The sequence below is a fragment of the Podarcis gaigeae genome, assembly GCF_964106915.1.
Source record: "Podarcis gaigeae genome assembly, chromosome: 9".
Lineage (NCBI taxonomy): Eukaryota > Metazoa > Chordata > Lepidosauria > Squamata > Lacertidae > Podarcis > Podarcis gaigeae.
The window spans coordinates 78,685,759-78,702,097 of NC_139685.1; the positions used below are offsets into that span (position 1 = coordinate 78,685,759).

General features: G+C 49.0%; 1 protein-coding gene and 2 long non-coding RNA genes across 10 annotated transcripts in view; 1 reads left to right on the plus strand and 2 right to left on the minus strand.

The window, feature by feature from the left end:
• Nucleotides 1–16,339, minus strand: part of LOC310853040 — a 484,331-nt gene that overhangs the window by 294,302 nt on the left and 173,690 nt on the right. The gene's annotated exons all lie outside the window — the stretch shown is intronic.
• The window catches only part of DYSF (dysferlin), a 180,428-nt gene that overhangs the window by 79,353 nt on the left and 84,736 nt on the right, over nucleotides 1–16,339 (plus strand). For all 8 annotated transcript variants that reach the window (XM_083757042.1, XM_083757038.1, XM_083757040.1 and 5 more), the window contains 3 exons: nucleotides 78–251; nucleotides 13,374–13,467; nucleotides 14,258–14,335. In XM_083757042.1, the coding sequence (XP_083613168.1) occupies nucleotides 78–251; nucleotides 13,374–13,467; nucleotides 14,258–14,335 (346 nt within the window). The remainder of the gene's footprint in view (nucleotides 1–77; nucleotides 252–13,373; nucleotides 13,468–14,257; nucleotides 14,336–16,339) is intronic.
• The window catches only part of LOC310853044, a 182,502-nt gene that overhangs the window by 10,961 nt on the left and 155,202 nt on the right, over nucleotides 1–16,339 (minus strand). The window lies entirely within an intron of this gene.

Consider the following 16,339-nt stretch of genomic DNA (forward strand, 5'->3'; position numbering starts at 1 on the left):
GTCGCGTGGATCACAGTGGCGAGAGAGGTAAGGAGCCAACACTTAGCTTAGAACCTTCTTTCCCCTCTTTCCCGCAGTATAAACAGGAGGAGCTGGAAGGCGAAGGCTGGGAATACGCCTCGCTCTTTGGCTGGAAGTTCCACCTGAAGTACTGCAAGACCGACTCCTTCCGCCGCCGGCGCTGGAGACGTCGGATGGAGCCCCTCGAGCAAACGGGCGCCGCGGCCGTCTTTGCCCTGGAAGGGGCCCTGGTAGGCTCCCCATATTCTTCCTTTCTGGGTGGGGGGCTCAGCGCTGCCTGTTCAGCTGTGAGTCGGCAGAACGGGGTCCGTGAGGAACAGGGCTTGCACCACCACTGCCTCCTGCCACTGCGCACTGGCCCCAACCCCAGCGGTGTGCAAAGCGAAGACCCTTGAGGGAAGCATGCCCATATACCGTATTTTTTGCTCTATAAGACACGCTTTTCACCTCCTAAAAAGTATGGGAAAATGTGTGTGCGTCTTATGGAGCAAATGCAGGTGGGAGGCTCTGCTCAGCTCTCCCTCTAAAGAGCCGCACACACGCTCCACGCGCTCTTTAAAGGGAGTGCGGCTCTTGGGGGAGCCTTCCTCCCGCTGCCTGGGAGAGGCTGCACACAGCTATCCCATAAGCCAGGACAGCTGCGCAGCGATCCCTCTTGCTGTTCTGGCTTCTGGGATTCAGAATATTTTTTTTCTTGTTTTCCTCCTCCAAAAACTAGGTGCGTCTTGTGGTCTGGTGCGTCTTATAGAGTGAAAAATACGGTATGCGCTTGCAGGCCAGGAAGATGTTTTAGGCCTGTGAGGCTGTGGCTGTGCTCAGCCACCTTCAGATGCGGGCTGACAATTGGCGCAACATTTGATGCTCTCTTTCTACTGGTCCACAATTTAAAGTGTCCTTTCACACTGCATCACGGTGTGGTACGCTGGTTTGACATCATCTGATAGGAAGTGCCTACAGAGGGTGGTGAATACAGCACAAGATATTATGGGCTGTCCCGTGAATCCGCTGGATGAAGTAGCGGAAGAACGTAGAGAGCCAGTGTGGTGTAGTGGTTAAGAGCAGTGGACTCGTAATCTGGGGAACCGGGTTTGATTCCCCGCTCCTCCACATGCAGCTGCTGGGTGACCTTGGGCCAGTCACACTTCTCTGAAGTCTCTCAGCCCCACTCACCTCACAGAGGGTTTGTTGTGGGGGAGGAAGGGAAAGGAGATTGTTAGCCGCTTTGAGACTCCTTAAAGGGAGTGAAAGGCTGGATATCAAATCCAAACTCCTCCTCCTCCTCCTCCTCCTCCTCCTCCTCCTCCTCCTCCTCCTCTTCTTCTTCTTCTTCTTCTTCTTCTTCTTCTTCTTCTTCTTCTGCCTCAGGAAAGTGAGGAAAATCCTCAGGGATGATTCACACCCTGGCTGGCACTTTCTTGATCTCCTGCCCTGAAAGTGAAAGGGCCAATGTCCTAATGCTGTTAATCAGATCTACGCTGTGCCCCCATTTGGAACAGGGTGTGCTGTGTTCTGGTCACCTTGCCTCCAAAAGGATCTTGCTTGAGTTGGAAAAGCCTCACAAGCAGAAAGCCAAAATAAGAGGGACGTCCCATTCCACCATGAAAATTTTACTCTTTATACACCACCCAGCCCGACTGGGTTGCCCCAGCTACGCTGGGCAGCTACCAACATATAGAAAAAACATAATAAAACATTAACTTCCCTCTACAGGATTGCCTTCAGACGGCTCAGGGGTGGGATAACTCCATACCCTTCAACATATATCCACCAAAAATAGGGACATCCTAAGGAACAGTGGGACATTTCAGGATCAAATCTGGAGGGAGTGATGCTTCTGAATGGTGGCTGCTAGAAACTGCAGGAAGGGACAGTGTTTCCGGGGTCAGATACTGCTTGCTGGTCTCCGAAAACGGGCCTCTGATTGGCCTCTTTTGGTGGACCTTGGGGTCTCAAACTTCAGAGATGCCCCGTGCGATGTTAAAATTTGGTGCCGCCCCCTCACCTTTCATTCTGCTTCAACCAGAGGCAGGGCCTTTTCAACACTGGCCCCGACTTGGTGGAACGCTCTGTCTCATGAGACCAGGGCCCTGCGGGATCTGATTTCTTTCCGCAGGGTCTGTAAGACAGAGTTGTTCCGCCTGGCCTTTGGCTTGGAATCCACTTGATCCCCTCCCCCTCTTTCCTTTTTCCTTTCTCCTTCTGTGATGGAACTCCTACTTGGGGACTTCCCTGGCTTTTTTCTGGCCCACGTAGGACCAGTATGGATAGTTGGCCTTGGTGAAGACTTGACGTTTTTATCCCCAAAAAAGTTTTTGATTTGACTTTCCACTGAAAGGAGGCTACATTTTAATGTTTAAATGTTTTAATGCTGTATTTTAATCTTGTTTTTTAAGTTGTATTTTGATCAATTGTTTTATATCAGGTGTTAGCTACCCTAAGCCTAGTCTTGGCTGGGGAGGGCGGGGTATAAAAAAAATTTATTATTATTATGGCACCCCCGATGCTCTGTGTCCCGTGCAACCAAACCTCTCACTCCCCCCCCCAAATCTTCCTTCTTGCTGGACCAGATGGCCCCCCTCTGGCCTGATCCAGCAGACTCTTCTGAGGTCTTTATGGCATTAACCTCTGGCAGACCACTGGGCCGACCTGGCCCCCTCCAACTAGCTCAAACTACAACTCCCACCAGCGCCGCCTAGGAGTTGTAGTGCCGCACGGTATGACTGTATTGGTTTGGCCCGGGCTCTGCTGGGCTGCACCTTGGCTTCGGCCCACCAGGTGCCGGGTTCAAGGCCCGTGTCCTTCTGCAGCCAGCCCCGCTTGGGATGACCTCATCCCAGGGAGTCACAGACACCTGTCGAGGGCTGTTTTCCTAGCTGCTTTAAAGGCTGCCGAAATCAAGGCCGCTGTTCGCCTGCCTGGCTGGAAGCCTCGCTGTCAACCTCTCCCCCAAAGCTGCCCCTCACCGGCTCCCCCTTCCCACATTTATTTTCTTAACTAATATGCTGGCTTTCTTAAGACATTGGATTTCATAATCTCTTGGCTTTTCAAGGAGCTAATGGGAACCAAAGAACTCCCAGCACAAAGACGCTATTATATTTTCCCCTCCCTCTGCCCTAGGATTTTCCTTATTTTTTGCTACATTTCGTCCTTTCCTTCTTTCTTGACATTTGGAGTACGTTTTAAACAAGTTAATATATAAAATGTAGTCATGTGGTTTTTTTTTAAAAGGGTGGTTTCCCCCCTCCTTTTCCCCCTCTTTGGTATATTCTTATTCGCCTTGAGAACTGGCCAAGTTTCCTTTGCCATATAACTGTGACTGCACACTCCGTATCCCTCAAAATGTGGTTCTGACGGAGGTGGGCTTCATGGCCTCTGCCTGCCCCACAAGATGCCCTCTGGGAAGTCTAATCTGGTGTGGAGATTTCCGTTCTTCTTGCTCCTTCTCTTCCTCTTAAGAAGACCCCTGCAGGATCAGGCCAGGGGCCCATCCGTTCCAGGCTCCTGTTCTCACGTTGGCTATGCAGATACAGCAATGGGAAACCGCAAGCCAGGAGCACAAGAACACTCTCCGACTCCGTGGAAAACCCAGGTCCCATTTGTTCCAGTTCAGTGATGAATAGCGGGTTTTCCCTGGAAAGCAGAGGGGCAAACAAGCAAGCAAGCAAGCCAACCAACCAAAAACCCACTCAGACAGAGACCTCGAGAGCACTGACCTGTGCCTTGAAAATGTGGCACAAATGGATGAGTCCAGACTCGTCTTTTCTCTAAACTAAAAGCTCCCCAACACTGCAATCTTCTCTCACAGGGTAGCACACCCTCAAAGATTCCCTGTTTTCCAGGGACACCCCTGATTTAGAGAAGCTGTCTCAGTTTCTGCTTTGATGTCCCACTTTCCCTTAAAGGTAAAGGGACCCCTGACCGTTAGCTCCAGACATGGCCGACTCTGGAGTTGCGGCGCTCATCTCGCTTTATTGGCCGAGGGGGCCGGCGTACAGCTTCCGGGTCATGTGGCCAGCATGACTAAGCCGCTTCTGGCGAACCAGAGCAGCGCACGGAAACACCGTTTACCTTCCTGCCGGAGCAGTACCTATTTATCTACTTGCACTTTGATGTTCTTTCAAACTGCTAGGTTGGCAGGAGCAGGGACCGAGTGACAGGAGCTCACCCCATTATGGGGATTTGAACTGCCGACCTTCCGATTGGCAAGTCCTAGGCTCTGTGGTTTAACCCACAGCGCCACCAGCGTCCCAACTTTTCCTTAGGACATCCATATTTTCATTGGGGAAATGTTGGAGGGCATGGCATTTCCTGACCTGTAATCTGAAGGCAATCCCGCAGAGGGAAGTTAATGCTTTATTATATTTTTATACACAGTTGTAGCTTGGAAGTTGAACGGAATCCATTCCGGAAGTCTGTTAGACTTCCAAAACATTTGGAAACCAAAGCACGGCTTCTGACTGGCTGCAGGAAGCTCCTGTAGCCAATCGGAAGCCGCAGAAGCCCCGTCGGACGTTCGGGTTCCAAAAATAGTTCACAAACCTGAGCATTCACTTCCGGGTTTGCGGCGTTTGGGAACCAAAACATCCGAGTACCAAGGCGTTTGGGATCCAAGGTACGACTGTAGGATGGAAGCTGCGCAGAGTACAATTATCATAATGGAATAGGATATCCCTATTTTCATAATGGAATGGGATATCCCTATTTTCGTGTTTGTGAGGCTTTTCCAACTCGACAGGACCCTTTCGGAGGCGAGGTAACCAGAACACAGCACCCACTATTCCAAATGGGGGCGCCCCGTAGATCTGAACAACAGCATTAGGACGTGGGCTGCTCTCCTCTATTCTCCCCAAACTTGGTGTAAAAGGTTCTCTGCACAGCTTCCGCTGTGCATTTAGGAAACTGGCTGGACTCTGCGCTGCGAGTCGGGTGCTGTCGCTGCCGTGGCCTCAGGTGGCCCCCCATAAACCTTGAGCATTGCACAGCCCGCAATCTGAGTGGCAGCATCTGTTGCATTGTATGGGAAGCCTTTGCCGCGCCAAGTAACGGCCGGGGCAACCTGTGTACGTCTTTGTGCATGTGAGACACTCCTGGCTCTCAGCTCCTCAGCAGGAGGTGAACTTTGGAGAGGTTAGGAAATGACGGGGGGGGGGGGCTGGAGCACCGTCTCGTCCTGCTGCCTTTCAAGCGCCGGTTTGAGCCGGGATGTATTAGGGAGGACTTTCAAGCGCGGCAGCCCGGCTCTGGTTTCATGTTCATTAGGCTGTAAACAGGATGGGGCTGCAGCCAGGATTGCTACTGTGAGGGCAGCTGGGGGGCCGAAAAACAGGCTTCTGCAGGGCTCTGGTGGGGGGCCTTTGGAGGGGATAGCACCCCCCCCCCCGCGCATTTCCCAAGCTCTCCGCCTTGGGAATCCTGGAATAGAGGCTGTGCTCTGTCTTCCAGCCTGTGTGCGTTCATATGTCCGCTGCCCCCCCCTGCCAACCTGGCTGCCCCCCACCCCAATACCTCCCTCATGGCTCAAATCCTGCTTCCACAGGATTTGAGCCATGGACAGGATGCTGAACCCAGTGGGCCACCGACCTGATCCAGCAGCTTCTCCTTACATTCTGCTGCCCCCCCCTTTATCATCCCTTGCCCCCCGACACCCTGGCAGACCCTTGAAGTGTCCCTATTTTCCAGGGAGAGTCCCGGATTTACAGAAGCCATCCTAGATTTTGATTTGATTCCCAAACACCCCGCTTTTCCTTAGGATGTCCCTATTTTCATTGGAGGGTTATTCAACCCTTGAGCCAAGGAAATAAGTGAACTATACAGTGATACCTCAGGTTAAGTACTTAATTCGTTACGGAGGTCTGTTCTTAACCTGAAACTGTTCTTAACCTGAAGCACCACTTTAGCTAATGGGACCTCCTGCTGCTGCTGCACGATTTCTGTTCTCATCCTGAAGCAAGGTACTATTTCTGGGTTAGCGGAGTTTGTAACCTGAAGCATCTCTAATAAGAAGCGTATGTAACCCGAGGTACCACTGTACAACCTTTGGAAGACGTCTGAAGGCCTCCCTCATTTTTTTAATGTTTAGTGTTTTATTATGTTTTTATATATGTTGGAAGCTGTCCAGAGTGGCTGGGCAAGTCAGATGGTTAGCTATAAATAATGAAATAATAATAATAATAATAATAATAATAATAAGAAGAAGAAGAAGAAGAAGAAGAATGGAATAAAGGTAAAGGTAAAGGGACCCCTGACCATTGGGTCCAGTCATGGCTGGCTCTGGGGTTGCAGCGTTCATCTCGCTTTACTGGCCGAGGGAGCCGGCATACAACTTCCGGGTCATGTGGCCAGCATGACTAAGCCACTTCTGGTGAACCAGAGCAGCGCACGGAAATGCCGTTTACCTTCCCGCCAGAGTGGTACCTATTTATCTACTTGCACTTTGACGTGCTTTTGAACTGCTAGGTGGGCAGGAGCAGGGACTGAGCGACAGGAGCTCACCCCATCACAGGGATTCGAACCACCGACCTTCTGATCGGCTAGCCCTACAGTTTAACCCACAGAGCCACCCGCATCCCTAACGGAATAGGACATCCTTATTTCCAGTGGAGAAAAATTGGAGGATATTCCCTGGTTGTTCCAGCTCTCCTTTCCCCCACCACAGGAGTTCCTTAAAAAAACCCCAATGTTCTTTGGTTGGGCTTCTTGTTGGGTGAATTAGCTCTCCAGCCACACCAGCCATCTTAATTTCCCCATAGTAGGAACACAACGTACAAGCCTAGAAACAGCTGACCCATCTCCTCCAGCCTCCTGTTCTCACAGGGGCCAACCAGATGCCTTCATGAGGAACCCTCAAGCAGGACCCGAGTGCAAGAGCAGCTCTCGCCTCCAGCGGTTTCCGGCACCTGAGATTCAGAAGCATCGCTGCCTCCAATTGTGGTGGCAGCTCATAACTTTCGTGGCTAGTAGCCCATCAGTAGCCCTCTCCCCTTCCAGGAATTTGCCCAATCCTCTTTTTAATGCCATCCAAATTGGTGGTCATCACTGCCTCTAGTGGCAGGGAGTTCCATACTTTAACCGCTTTCATTTATCTGTCCCGAATCTTCCAACTTCATGGGATGTCTGCAAGTCCTAGTGTTGAGAGAGAGGGAGAGAAACTTTTCTTTCTCTGCTTTCTCTGTGCCAGGCATAATTTCATAAACTTCTGTCTTCTTGCCTTTGCTCCAAACTAAAAAGTCCCAATCTTCTAGGAAATTTGCTCCACCCCCCTTGATTAATTTGATCGTCCTTTTCCAACTCTACAGCTCCATCCTTTTTGAGGCGAGGTGACCAAAATGGGACACAGTTTTCCAAATGTGGTCGCTCCATAGATTTGTATAAGGGCAGGGTGTTATTGGCTCCTCTTACTTTCAATTCCTTTCCTAATGAACCCTGCCATGGAATTCACCTTTTTCACAGCCGCTGAACATTGGGTTAACCTAGGGGTCAGCAAACCTTTTCAGCAGGGGGCCGGTCCACTGTCCCTCAGACCTTGTGGGGGGACGGACTATATTTTGAAGAAAATAATGAACGAATTCCTATGCCCCACAAATAACCCAGAGGTGCATTTTAAATAAAAGGACACATTCTACTCATGTAAAAACACGCTGATTCCTGGACCGTTCGTGGGCCAGATTTAGAAGGTGATTGGGCCAGATCCGGCCCCCAGGCCTTAGGTTGCCTACGCATGGGTTAACCTCTTCATTCAGGTATATGCTGGGACTCTGAGGTCTGGTTCCTGGTCGGTCCCTGCCAGTTCAGACCCCATGAGCATGGATGTGGCATCGATACTGTTTGCATTCCAACATGCATTCCTTTACACTTGTTGACAGGGAATTGCATTTGCCATTGGATTCCCCATAACTCACTTTGTGGAGGTCCTTACGCAGCTCTTTGCAATCTTCATTCCATTTTGTTTCAATGACTGTGGTCAATTTAGTGTCGCCAGCAAAATGCGCCACTTCACTGCCTGACGCTCATTTCTGTCATGGATGCTTTAGTTGAGACTCCTGCATTGCAGGGGGTTGGACTAGATGACCCTTTGGTCCCTTTTGTTGTTGTTGTTTAGTCGTTTAGTCGTATCCGCCTCTTCGTGACCCCATGAACCAGAGCACACCAGGCCCTCCTGTCTTCCACTGCCTCCCACAGTTTGGTGAAACTCATGCTGGTAGCTTCGAGAATACTGTCCAACCATCTCGTCCTCTGTCGTCCCCTTCTCCTTGTGCCCTCCATCTTTCCCAGCATCAGGGTCTTTTCCAGGGAGTCTTCTCTTCTCATGAGGTGGCCAAAGTCTTGGAGCCTCAGCTTCAGGATCTGGCCTTCCAGTGAGCACTCAGGGCTGATTTCCTTCAGAATGGAGAAGTTTGATCTTCTTGCAGTCCATGGGACTCTCAAGACTCTCTTCCAGCACCAGAATTCAAAAGCATCAGTTCTTCGGTGATCAGCCTTCTTGATGGTCCAGCTCACTGCCTTGCTGTGCCGAAGGGGCTTGAATAACTCAGAGAAGCTATGAGCTATGGCATGGAGGGCCACCCAAGATGGACAGATCTTAGTGGAGAGTTTTGACCAAACGTGATCCACCTGGAGCAGGAACTGGCAAGCCACTCCAGTATCCCTGCCAAGAAAACTCCATGGACAAAGATAACAGGCATATAAAAGTTATGACGCTTTTCCTTAGGACATCCCTATTTTCATTTGAGGGTTATGCAACCCCTGAGCCAAGGAGATAAGATACAACCTTTAGAAGACGTCTGAATGCCTCCCTGTGCAGGGAATTTTTTTTTAACGTACAGGATTTTATTATGCTTTTATTATGCTGGTTTCCTTCAGAATGGAGAGGTTGGATCTTCTTGCAGTCCATGGGACTCTCAAGAGTCTCCTCCAGCACCATAATTCAAAAGCATCAATTCTTTGGCGATCAGCCTTCTTTATGGTCCAGCTCTCGCTTCCATAAATCACTATTGGGAAAACCATGGCTTTAACTGGGGTCCCTTCTAGCCCCACAATTTTCTGCTTCCTAGTCTGAGCATGTCTGCTCCCTTTCCTGAGCATTGCCTTGCTGGGCTGCACATTACCCCCTGTGCACACAGCTCAGCAGGTGACTCAGGCCCCCATCCTGGCTCGGCGGCCGACTTTGGAAGGGTTGGGGCCCAGTCCTGAATTCTCAAGTGCAGTAGGTCATCTTGGATCCCCTCCAAACTCTTCATAGCTTGGGATTAGTGGGTTCCCTCCCTGTGGTTCCAAGGCTCTTCGCCGAATACTTTGCTAAATGGTTTTGCCAGATTTTATAGGTTTTGGGAGCCTTTTTTCCAAGCACTCCTGGGCTTCCAATTCAAAAGTGCATCTTGACCTTTGGGACGCAGCCAAGCGCTTCGCTTTGAGTTTGCATCTCGGGGAAAAAAAAGCCACACAAAAAACACACAGCCCATGTCCTTGTTCCTTAAAACCACTCTGTGCTACTGTTTGCCTGCAGGATTCCCTGGGGAAATGGCAACTCTTGGCAGTTTTGGGTTCTTGCCTTTCCTTTCCTCCCAAAACGTGTCCACACATGTAAACACATGTAAATATGTGTCAGTTCTCTCACTTCCAGCATGCAGTTAGCACCAAAAATAACAGCTAGACCCTCCAATATGGAATCAATGCCCCCCTGGCTTCCTATGGGAGGAAGGGTGGGGTGGAAATATTATATATAGATACATTTCCTATAGAGGTTTCTTTTCTTTTTGTCTGTAGCAAGTCACAAGCAGTGGAAACAAGGAGGTGTGTTTTTTAGGTCAGGGGGCTCACAGTTGCGCCTTGGCAGGTATGGGAATCTCAAAAATAGCCTCCAGATCAAATCCTTGAGTGGATCAAGATTGGTTAAGTTGCAGGAAGCAAAGCTCAGGAAGAAATGGACCATTCTCCAAATGGAGAGGAGAAGGTTTAGACCCCCAAGGAATGGCACTGGGATCTGTGCTTTTTAAACTACAGTGGTACATCAGTTTATGAACTTAATCTGTTCCGGAAGTCCATTCTTAAACCAAAACCGTTCTTAAACTGAGGCGCACTTTCCCTAATGAGGCCTCCCACTGCTTGTGCCCTTCCACCGTTCAGATTCCGTTCTTAGACCGAGGTAAAGTTCTCAAACCGGGACACTATTTCCAGTTTTGCGGAGTTTGTTAACCGGACTTTTCTTAAACCGAGGTACCACTGTAGTTCATAAATGATCCAGAGTTAGGACTAAGCAATGAGATGCTGGAGGAGACTCCTGAGAGTCCCATGGACTGCAAGAAGATCCAACCTATCCATTCTGAAGGAAGTCAGCCCTGAGTGCTCCTCACAAGTGTAGGAGGCTCTCTGTATCCCAAACGCCCCCTTCCTCCTTCCCCTGTTCCGATGGCAGTCCCCTGACACTGGAGAAGCCTGTTAGGGTGCCAACTGGAGCCTGAGAAGTGCATCTGGGAACGATGGGGGGAAACCAGGGTGCTTTTTCCTTCTGCCTCACCCTGTTAGTATTCCTGGGGTCTGATTCATGCATGCCCAGGTGAGATATCTGAATCCCCCAGTTGAGAAGCCCTGGGCTTGATGGGATAGATCACTGCCACTCGAGCTGACTGATGGTGTTTCCTGCTTGGCAGGGGGTTGGACTCGATGGCCCTTGTGGTCTCTTCCAACTCTCTATGATTCTATGATTCTATCAAAAGTGGATCCTGGAAGAATCCATGCCATGAATGACGTCTCAGGGTGGGTTGGGAGGTATTTGGTGCTTCACCACCCATCTCTGGCCAAAGGAAGGGATCTCAGGGTGAACAACCGGGCAAAACGGAGAGCATCTTGAACAGCAATAGGCTAGAGCAGGTCTTGTGTGACCAGGCTTGACTCTGCTATAAAAAAATCTCCAGTCAGGCTTGCTTTGAGCAAGAACTCAGCCACGCTGTGCCTTTGGCTCAACAAGGTCTTCCTCAGGGGGCAGGAAGGGCTCTAGATCAGAAAAGCCTGCGCAAGCGACCGTGGATCCCTTCAGCCAGCTCTTGAGACTTCTTTGGTTCTTCCTTCCAGAAAATAGGCAGCCAGCAAAAAGATTTGAGGGAAAGCAAGCAAGAAGGAGAAGCATATTTTCAAGGCAGCGTTAGCAAAATCTCAGCGTCCCCCAATTATCAGGAATGGTCGGAGCTGCAAAGCCTGTGTTTCCTCTGCAGGAATCTCACGCTAATGTCTATTCCTGATGGGGGATTTTTTGGGTGGAAAGAGCTGGACCACCTGACATGTTCTCTAGGACCAAGCGGCCCCCCCGGAGGGGCTGGGAATTGCACAGTGGTTGCCGTTTTCCAGGCCATTGCCAAACATCTGAGACTTGAAAAGATGGAAAGTTTGGGGGGTTGTGTTAATCCAGGAAGCGGGATCATCACACGGAGCCCCTGTTTCCTGCTGCCAAATATTTCACCCCGATTGCCCCAATTAGCAGGCGATAAAAGGAGCCTTTGGGGAGCGGGAGAAGGAGACAAAGGGTGCTGCGGTGGGCTGCCTTTCAAGCCGGGTTTCAAGGCACTGGGCGGACCATTAAGAGAAGTTATACTCCATTAACTTTACTGGCCGACATTCTTAGCAAAATACGTTTAACAGCTAGGTCTTTGAGCTCTGTTTATAGCAGAGCTAGCTCAAGGCTTGTCGTGTTTTATGGGCAGGGTTGGGGGTTAAGGAGAGTTCCAGTGCTCACTCTGCCCCCGCCGCAACCCCTGAACCAGTCTCCCAGTATCTACAGTGACAAACTGGTCTGGGCTTATCTCAGCTCAGGGTTAACCACACTCTGCATCTCTAGGCACAGGTCTGGGATTTCCAGGTCTGCGTCTGACAGCTATTTTCCTCTCTTTTCTTCTTCTCCTGGTGCTTCCCCCAGGAGAAACCAATCTTTACCACTGAATTGTAACAAACAGCAGTCTGCGGGAAAACCTGAATTGCCCTATAATCACAATAAGCACAATAATCACAATTTATTATTTATACCCCACCCATCTGGCTGGGTTTCCCCAGCCACTCTGGGCAGCTCCCAACAGAATACTAAAAACACGATAAACCATCAAACATTGAAAACTTCCCTAAACAGGGCTGCATTTAGATGTCTTTTAAAGATAAGATAGCTGCTTATTTCCTTCACATCTGGTGGGAGGGCGTTCCACAGGGTGGGCGCCACCACCGAGAAGGCCCTCAGCCTGGTTCCCTCTAACTTGGTTTCTCACAGGGAGGGAACCGCCAGAAGGCCCTTGGAGCTGGACCTCAGTGTCCGGGCAGAACGATGGGGGTGGAGACGCTCCTTCAGGTATACTGGGCCTTTGAGGCCGTTTAGGGCTTTAAAGCTCAGCACCAACACTTTGAATTGTGCTCAGAAACGTACTGGGAGCCAGTGTAGGTCTTTCAGGAACGGTGGTACATGGTCTCGGCGGCTGCTCCCAGTCACCAGTCCAGCTGCCGCATTCTGGATTAGTTGTAGTTTCCAGGCCACCTTCAAAGGTAGCTGATTCTGTGGTAAACATTGGGTGGCGGGGGGGGGGGAGGGAAGAACACTAGGACATGGACTTGGAAACTGTAGACTTGACCTGGAAAGTGCAAGGCAAAAGGGAAGACTGGATGAGCTCTTGGAAGAAGGTTGCACTCTGCTCTGTTGAATGCCATTAAGGGGCCAATGAGTTATTTGCCACTCATAGAATTCAAGGGTTGGCTTGAGCATCATGGGATGTCCCCACTGAATTCTAGTGTTATGGGAGAGGGAGAAGAACCTTTCTCTGTCAATTTCCTCTGCACCAGGCGTCATTTTTAAAAACTTCTATCATGTTGCCTCAGCTCAGGAAAGAAGGAATAAATTGTTGGGCGAATGTGATGAAGCATTGCACTGGAGCAGCCCCGTCACATCATTGGTGACAGGTTGTGGCATGATGAGACTTTGCACATTTGTTGTACATGTTGCCACTTCATTAGATGATTGCTAGAATTAAGCAATACTTTTCCAGTTCATCCCTTTCCAGACCTAGGCTGGCACTGAAAAACAAAACAAAAACCAAGCACACTGTCTCTGCCCCGTCTATCCATGGGATAGCTGGTTGCCCCAGCTATTTTGAAGGTGAGACAGTCATGTCACTAGGGCTCAAAAAGCATAAATCAGGGATGTCCTCCAGTTCTTGATGGACTACAACTCCCATTGTTCATGTGCGGCGACTGAAGGCAGCCATCTGCTGGTTTTCTACACCTGCAGGAAAATTAGCCATCGGGTGAAGTGGCTCTCCACCCTCTCATCACCCCAAAACCTCAAAACTGCTGCAGCTCATAATGGAACTGATTTCTTTCTTCAGGGCGGAGTGACCGACGACAAGAGTGACGATGGCAAATCGGTGTCGACCCTCAACTTTGGCGTGAACCGTCCCACAATTTCCTGCATTTTTGACTGTAAGAGCGCACACAGTCTGCTTCTGTTGCCAAATGCATCTAATTGGGCTTCTTAGAGAGAGAGAGGATGTTGATGGGAACTGGGAAGGGGTTCTGTTTGTGCTGGACAAAAGAGACATGGGATCTCTCTGGGCTCAGAGAATTCCTCAAATCAATCACACAAGCAATTTTTTTTATGATTGTAAGCAAACCAGCCCCTGGGTGTGCAATCATGAGAGAGAGAGAGAGAGAGAGAGAGAGAGAGAGAGAGAGAGAATAACCTGCAGTTCTCAGAAGATCTGACTAGGATGACACAACCCTGGTGCTCAGGGACTATGCATGTTTTTGGCCAAACTGTGTGGGGAGACGATGTGCCGCTTTGCTGAAACCCATACCTGCAGTATATAAACCAGGGCTCCAATTTTGGATCAGTAGTGGCATATAAAGTTGAATCCTTACTGTGCCTTATGTTCACCTCCCCAAAGTGTCTCCCCATAGCCTTTTCCCCCTCCCCATGGTGTCTCCCCTATGAAGCCCCCCCCCCCACCAGCCAGGCCCAGTTCTGGCACAGCTTCTTTGTTGAAAAAATGAGGACTTGAGTGGGCAAGCCATAGGTGGGTGGGTGTGTTTGTTGGGGTGTGTGGCACCTATGATGGCATCACCCTGCCCATGGAGGTCGTGAAGTTTCCTAATTTGCTTTCTGTGCTGTAACGGAATGCTATTCTAAAACTGCATCTTGCAAGTTTGGTTTTCAAGCTCTGGCATCAACTTGGATAATTTGTTGTTTTGATTCCCCCTCTTGCCCTTGAAGATGGGAACAGGTACCACCTGCGATGTTATATCTATCAAGCGAGGGATCTGATTGCCATGGATAAGGACAGCTTTTCAGGTAAGCTGGCCTCCTAAATTGCATTTCTCCCTTGGGATTTTACTTAACTTTATTTTTTAACTTGTTTGTATTGAAATATTTTCATGGAAACTAAGGTACATATATTATCTCTGTTTTCAATTCATAGCGTCCTTTCTATAGGTCATTTACATTTCATGTGAGACGCTGCTATCATAGGCATTTTGAGGTTGGGGGGGCTTCCATACGTCCAAGATTTCCTGAACATAGCTGGGATTTATCCACTGAAAATGTCATCTGAGTGGAATTTTCTAAAGTCGGTTAAAATATCTGGAGAAACCTGGGCATATGGCAGCCCATATTGAAAGTGTTCATGTTTTGATGAATTTCCTAAAAAATAGCTTTAAAACTCCTTTTTTTTTGGGGGGGGGGGAGATTTTGCAAAAAAAGCTCAAGAACCTTTGTGTCTGGATTTTCGCTTTTTGAAATATGGCAACCTTATTGGGGGGAGAGATATATGGGAGAAAGAAGGGGGGGTAGTGATCTTTCATTCTTTCGCATAGTGTACGTGTGGCGTTTTTGTGTCAGCATCATGTGGATAAGTTGTTTGTTTGTTTGTTCTTGATGGTGGGGCAAAGAGATTTGGGAGCCCAGAGCATGGAAGGTTGCATTTGGTTGGTTGCAATGCCCAAACAAGACTCCCCAGGGATTTTAGACGTAGGTCAAAGTGCACAGCCCTGTGTGATACTGGCATTCCTTGGTGGTGAAAGGGCACTGTGGCTCCTTTCTTCCTGAAAGTGTCGGTCTTGAGGACCTTTTGCCAAGGAAGGCAGATGAATGGACCAGTTCCAATCTGTGCAGGAATGGAAGCAGCCTGCCACACTTCCTAGTCGCCTGTGAGCGTTTTCTTGGCCCGTTTCCACATGTTGTCGCATGATGGAAGTTAAATGCCATTGTTTCAGGGCCTTACTTTTGCCTCACTCTTTTCAGGTCCAGGTCCGCACTTAAAATATCTGTGTCCAAGTGTTTTTCTTTTTTTCCCCTCCAGAGATTTCGCTGTGAAAACCTTCTCTTTAGCGCTCCATTGGAGTAAACATCAATTGGACTTTTCCATGGTTTGATGTTTGTTCTGAGTGAGCTTTAGAGAGCAGCTTTTCACAGAGAAATCTCGGAGCAAAACAAAGGGACATGGAGCTTTAAAGCACGGACTGCGTCTGGAAAAAGGGGAGGAAAGGTATGTGTGGATTAGCCCTAACTCTGCTCTGTGTGAAGAAAGGTATTTGATTCCTCTCTTTCTGGGCATTTAATGAAAAGTGTGCAGGAATGAGCTGGCAGTTTAAAGACTGTGGGTTGTTGGAGGTGTGTGAAGGGCTGCAGTTTTCTCTAAAAGTGCCTGGATGGAAACGGCATATGGAACTGATGTTCCAGTATTCTTAGACTGGTGAAAGTAAAGTTCTCTCAACTAATCTGTTTTTTTAAAAAATAAAAAATTAAGCCAGATCTCAGTTTGCCCGGATAGCCACATTTTAGACATTTCAAAAAAGATAAAAGAAAAACATTGCCCGGGATTTTATCTGCTTTCTATCTACTGCTTTTTGCATTTTTACTATTGCTAGATAATTGCTTTTGTTTCTGATATTTTTGTTGCCCTATGGTTCTCTTGGAACCATCTATCTTGGAAATCTAGATTAATAAAATGATGTTGTGGTTTTTTTTTTTTGGTGTGTGTGGTTTTCCCCCAAAAGCAAATGGTGAGCGAATGTGTTTTGTGGCTCCCAGTGCGGGATGTTGTTCACAAGAACAAATGCCTGTTTGTAGAAAGTAATACATGGCAGGTTTCCTGGTGCTTGCTGCGTGTGGGGGAAATGTCATTCATTTGGTCCAAGATGCTGCCATCTCCCTGCACAGAGAATATTTTGCAGATTCTCAGTTGAACCGGGCAGGAACCCTTTGCAAACATTGGTGTTTGCCCAGGGGAGAGGGGAGTTCTGGGTTTTGAGGTCAGGTCAACACCTACAGGGTGAAAGGGGGGTGAGGTGGGCCATT